The sequence below is a fragment of the Leucoraja erinacea genome, chromosome 13 (genome assembly GCF_028641065.1).
Source record: "Leucoraja erinacea ecotype New England chromosome 13, Leri_hhj_1, whole genome shotgun sequence".
NCBI lineage: Eukaryota > Metazoa > Chordata > Chondrichthyes > Rajiformes > Rajidae > Leucoraja > Leucoraja erinaceus.
The window spans coordinates 10,399,012-10,405,011 of record NC_073389.1 but is presented as its reverse complement, the minus strand read 5'-3'; the positions used below and the strand labels follow the sequence as shown (position 1 = coordinate 10,405,011).

At 41.0% G+C, this 6,000-nt stretch overlaps 1 protein-coding gene across 11 annotated transcripts in view; it reads right to left on the bottom strand.

Annotated features, from left to right (window-relative positions):
* cnksr2a (connector enhancer of kinase suppressor of Ras 2a) overlaps positions 1-6,000 on the bottom strand; it is a 496,167-nt gene that overhangs the window by 136,365 nt on the left and 353,802 nt on the right. For all 11 annotated transcript variants that reach the window (XM_055644411.1, XM_055644413.1, XM_055644414.1 and 8 more), the window contains one exon: positions 3,370-3,599. In XM_055644411.1, the coding sequence (XP_055500386.1) occupies positions 3,370-3,599 (230 nt within the window). The remainder of the gene's footprint in view (positions 1-3,369; positions 3,600-6,000) is intronic.

Sequence of the window (6,000 nt, the reverse complement as noted above, 5' to 3'; positions counted from 1 at the left end):
TTATATGGTTATATGGTTAATTCAATATTTCTTGCATTAAATCATGCATGCAGAAAATGTCTACAAGTTGTCATTTTCATGATACAACAATATCATACACTGACAATTTCATCCTCATTAAAACATATCTTGTCTTCTCTTCATGTAAAACATAATGCAGGTCTGCTGAAAGCAAACAAAAAAACTCAGGCTGCAAATATCTCCTTTCTATTACTTAGAGAGTTGATATACTGGCCCGATCAAAATGCTCTGTGAATAGTTCAACGAATTCTTACTGGATTTAAAAAAAATTAAATGGAGGTGAAATAAGGAGCAACTTCGTGGAAAAGGAATTTAATTTAATCACATTGCTCTCTGCTCCAATTATAGACCAGTTTTGTCCCCTTCTACAGATTCACTCACAACACGAGCTCACCCTCCCCAGCATTGTTTCCCTGGCACGGGACTCACTTTCAGATAGTCTTGGCTGAGCTCCATAACGAAAAGAGTTTACCAAGCTGACTGAAGAAAATATTTAAGGACTCAAAGCCTCCTTTAAGAAATACAACATCACCACTGATCCCTGGTAACCCTGGTGCTTGACTGCTCAAAGCACAGAAGAACTGTTCTCAATGGCATTGATAATCTTGAGTCCTTGTATCTGGCGCACACAGAAGATGTGTCACATGGTCAAGTCAAGTCAAGTCAAGTCACTTTTATTTACATAGCACATTTAAAAAACAACTCTCATTGGCCGAAGTGCTTTACATTGGTATAAGAATAGAATAACAAACAGCAATGGTTCATAGATTAAATACAAACATCACTACATACATATAGCCCTCGCTCAGAAGAATTCAAGAAAGTCTTGGGAGTAGAGATGAGTTTTAAGTCTCGATTTAAAGGAGTCGATGGAGTGGCAGTTCTGATGGGAAGTGGGATGCTGTTCCAGTCTAGGAGCTGCAACCGCAAAGGCGCGGTCGCCCGAGCTTATGCCTAGACCGCGGGATGTTCAGTAACCCCAAGTCGGCCGATCTGCGGGACCTGGGGGTGGTGTGGTGTGTAAGCAGTCTTTTGATGTAGGTGGGGGCAAGCCCATTGAGGGCTTTGTAGAATGAGGCACCACCTCACAAAGCACCATTGCACCCCCTCTCACCCCCACCCTATTAGGCACCTCCTGCCCCATCTGCGGGCAGGTAAATTGGCATCGTTAGAACTCACTGTGATGGACAGAAAGAAAGTCCTCCTGGGAAAGCATTCAAAGATCAGTCTCTTGATAGCTATGATGGAAGAATGTGGATCTCAAATGCCAGTAGAAGTTTCAAGCATTTCTGGTTCCCAGAAATCTGTCAATTCATGGCTCTGTGAAAGGATGGTTCTACCATCTTCAAACAAGCCCTTCTCGGGACAGGCATCATGATATGAATTTCAAGAGCTAAACCTCCTTTGTTTCCTATTTTGGTCCATTATGATCCAGATTTGGAGGGCTACTACTTGGACATTGTGTATTCAATTAATGCTAAGAGAATAAGTCTGGTGGTTGCTTTTTGTAGTGTGCAACTATATGACTTACACAGATACGTGTATGCTTGGTTGCTTCATGTTGCATGTTTACAGTAGACTTTGACTCACACAGTTACAATGCCACTTGATGTTGAAGGCAGCCTATTTTAATAGGAATATCCAGGCCTTAAGTAATCACTGGCCACATTCACTTGGATGACGCAAAGAATGGAAAGGCAAGCAAAAACTTGGGTTTCTTTTCACTGGGGTAGGAAAGACTTTGGATAGACTCAATAAGATCTCTTAAACAATCAAAGTGCTTTAATTGATTGGATGCTGAAAGCCTATTTTCTCTGTGTAGGAAGGAACGGTAGATGCTGATTTACACCGATGATAGACATGAAGTGCTGGAGTATCTCAGCGTTAGTTACTCCAGCATTTTGAGCCTATTTTCTCTGACTTTAGTTGTTGGACAGTTTATCACATCAATATTGTCACTTAGACAAGAAGGCGATAGTAGGTAATCACTTCTTATCAAGGGTTGTGGATCGTGGAACATTTAACTCCAGGGATATATTGCATAGAGGAAGCAATACCTATTCAAAGGTAAACTAGATTTTTGCAAAAAGGAAGTTATAAAGCTACGAGGACATAGCATGGCAAACAGCCAGCTGCATCTACTTTTGGCAAAGATGAATGTGTTTGCCAGACTGTGACAAACCTTGGTGGAGATGTGAGAACTAAGATCTGCAGCATGGATAAAGACACCTCATACAACAAATACAGTTTTGTAGTAGGCAGAGGGGAATGACAGCCAGAACTTCAGCTAGAAACTTACACGCAATAACCAGAAATAATTCTGGCCACTGCAATCAGTCTGGCAATTGTCAGGAAAAAATGATTATTTATCTTCATCTTAACAAAATGTGCTGTGAACAGGACTGTTCTCAACTGATCAATGACATTATTCAATTGGGAAACCTGTAACAACATACAATGCTTTTGTCTTTCAGTTTAATACCATAATCAGGTACATTATACTCCCCTGCAGATCACCACTATCCATGGATCCACAGCAAAATATCAGATTTAACCCACATATTACTATAATTTATAACATTAATTTGAAGCAATAGAATTACTAAAGCCATTTCAAATTAGTTTCTGAAACACTCCCTAGTTTATTGTCTTGCACAATCATGGTTATTTTTTTGCAATATGAAATTCAACTTATAACTCTAGAGGGCACGTCTATTGTTTTAGTCAGTGTGCACTAATTAAACATGATAGCCCTTGTAACTTTTATAAATTGGCAATAAATGTCTATAAAGAAATACAGTCATAAGTCATCGAGTGATACAGCATGCAAACAGGCCCTTCAGCCCAACTTGCCCACACCGGCTAACATGTCCCAGCTACAATTGTCCCACCTACCTGCGTTTGGTCCATATCCCTCCAAACCTGTCCTATCCATGTACCTGTCTAATTGTTTCGTAAATGTTGGGATAGTCCCAGTCTCAACTACCTCCTTTGGCAGCTTGTTCCATACACCCACCACCCTTTGTGTGGAAAAGTTATCCCTCAGATTCCTATTATATCTTTTCCCCTTCACTTTAAACCTATGTTCTCGATTCACCTATTCTGAGCAAGAGACTCTGTGCATCTACCCGATGATGATCCTCTCATGATTTTATACACTTCTATAAGATCACTCTCCTGTGCTCCAAAAAATAGCATCCCAGCCTACTCAACCTCTCCCTACATTTCCAGTTTCCAGTAGTAGATGCAGTTGCGTTCTATTTCTGGAACGAGCATATTTAAGTGATTCAAAGCAAACTTCAGTGTCGGGGATCGGTTGAGACAAAGTTAAAAGTATCATTCACTTACGTGATATAGAGTGATGGTGTTGGTTTCTGGCAGAGGTGTACTCAGGGAATCCTGTCGAATAACTTCGAGGTGTACTGGTGTTGGCAGGCCATATTGGCTGATGGGATGATTAGGACTACCGAGCTTGTCACTCTTCTTCCTGGATCTTTTACCCGTGTCTCTTTTAACTATATACTCCTCTTGAATGATGGGGATCTTATCATCACTCATATACCTCATTAGGGAGCTTTCTAAATTTAACAGAAATAATACACAATAAACAACAATGTAACAAGCAATTGATTTTGTTTCAAAAAGCAGAAATTCATTATGAAAATGTGCTGGATATCAAGCATTTAATTGCAGTAAGCGTACAATATCATTATGTTTTCAGCAGCTATCTTGGTGCTAAAATTACACAGAATCATTTTCTGCTCCTCCTCAAAATTTGTATTTTCTCTTTTTCAGGAACAAAAACTGCAAAGTTACTATTGTTTTACAGACAAAGGCATGTGGATGCAAGGCATTGCATTGTCTTCTCAGTGGCATACTTAATTAAATGTTTACAAGGTCGCTGAATGGTTTCCATGCAATCACCGACACACAGAGTAGGAGGAAGAAGATGTAATGATCATAATTTTGACCAGGCTTCATGTTACATAGCGTTTCATCCCACTGCTACGAGGCTCTGAGCATCCTGCCTTACTCAGGTGGATAAGCTGAATGCCAGATTTTGTCTGGTTGTCTTGCTGCTGAGAGCAGCACTGTAATTGAGAGGGAGAAGGGTTTTGCAAGGGAAGAGCAATACTGACGGTTTTTTTCCGAGGAGCAGTTTGGAAGTGCCAACATTAAGGAGATTGCGAAAAAACAGATAATATTTAACAAAGCTGTCAGCCAATGGGGAAAATGGGTTACGAGTTCTCAGCTCCAACCATCATACCCTGTGGGAAATTATACCTCTGTATATAACCGCTGAGTGGTTGTCCCATTCACAGTGGCACATACGCAACCCATTCCCAAACTCAGACAAGATTAGAATCAGGATTGCTGAATGAAAATGAGCTGGAAGATAAATATGAACTAGCCTTTATCTTCAAGCAATTTATAGCCGAGTGGCAGGTCCATTTTCTAATGTTCCATATTTAATGGGATGCTTGCATGCCTTGTATGTTTTTTTTGTTCCACTCTCTTCTCACCTTAATTAGTACGGGTGTCAGGGGTTATGGAGAGAAGGCAGGAGAATGGGGTGAGGAGTGAGAGATAGACTAGCAATGACTGAACGGCAGAACAGACGATGGGCCGAATGGCCTAATTCCACTCCTATCAAATTACTTTATGACCTTAAAAAAGACAACAACAAAAAATGTTGTTCTCCTGAATTTTACCAAACTTTATTTTGATGCATTTTGAACTGGTCTGAACGACTTTTCAGGATATCCAGACGTTTTTATCCTTCTTGAATTGCACTCGAGTTTTAATAGAAACAGTAGAAAAACGAACCAATTAAATATAGACATTTTCAAGGCCCAGAAGATATCCTTACTGCATTTAAAAAACATTATATTCATTTTTGAAATCTTTGCATCACTCCTGAGGAGTAAATTCATGTTATAGAAGCAGAATGAGGCCATTCAACTCAGGTCTATTCCACCATTTAATCATGGCAGATCTATCTTTCCCTCTCAACCCCATTCTCCTTTCTCCCCATAACCCCTGACACCGTTACTAATCAAGGATCTATCAATCTCCACCTAAAAATATATTGCCAATCCTTGACTCCTTTGAGAAAGTGATAGTGAAAGTCCTGAAAATAAAGTGGGTGCCAACAAGCCACTCTCTCTCCTCACTTTCTTTCATTCACGTTCACTGTAGGACAGGTGAGGAAGTAATGCCCTTTGGGTGAAAACATCTCCCTGCAGTGATCATCTCTCCCACGCTGTAGCCTGTGTAGGAAGGAACTGCGGATGCTGGTTTGAATCGAAGATAGACACAAAATGCTGGAGTGACTCCAGGCAACATCTCTGGAGGGAAGGAATGGGTGACGTATTAGGTCGAGCACCTTCTTTAGACTATAGCCTGTGTACTCTTATCTTTGCCAGACCCATTTTAAGTTTGAGATCTAATGTATAAATATGCCTTGGATCATCAGTGCCCTGTATCTCTGACGTTGGGCCGAGCGTTTAGATGTCAGCATGGTGCGGGACATGGCTCAACCGGTAATTCCCCTTTCTGTTTAGTGGCAAGCATATGTGAAAGCTGATCCACTTGAGGAAGCCCAAGACAAAATAAGTAAAGTTAAAACCTAATCTTTGAAGATAACTGAAGATAAATGGGGATACTGTGGATAGGGTGAGCTGCTTTAAATATCTGGGAGTCCACATCTCAGAGGATCTGACATGGACATCACACGCTGCAGCACTCCTAAAGCAGCGTCTTTACCACCTCAGGCAATTGAGGAAATTCAGAGTGTCTCTGAGGATCCTCCAGTGCTTCTACTCAGTGGCTGTGGAAAGCATCTTGTCCAGAAACATCACAATCTGGTTTGGGACCTGCTCTGCCCAGGACAAGAAGGCTCTACAGAGAGTAGTGAGTTCAGCCGAACGCACTATGGGAACTACACTCACCCCCCTGCAGGAACTATACATCAGAAGG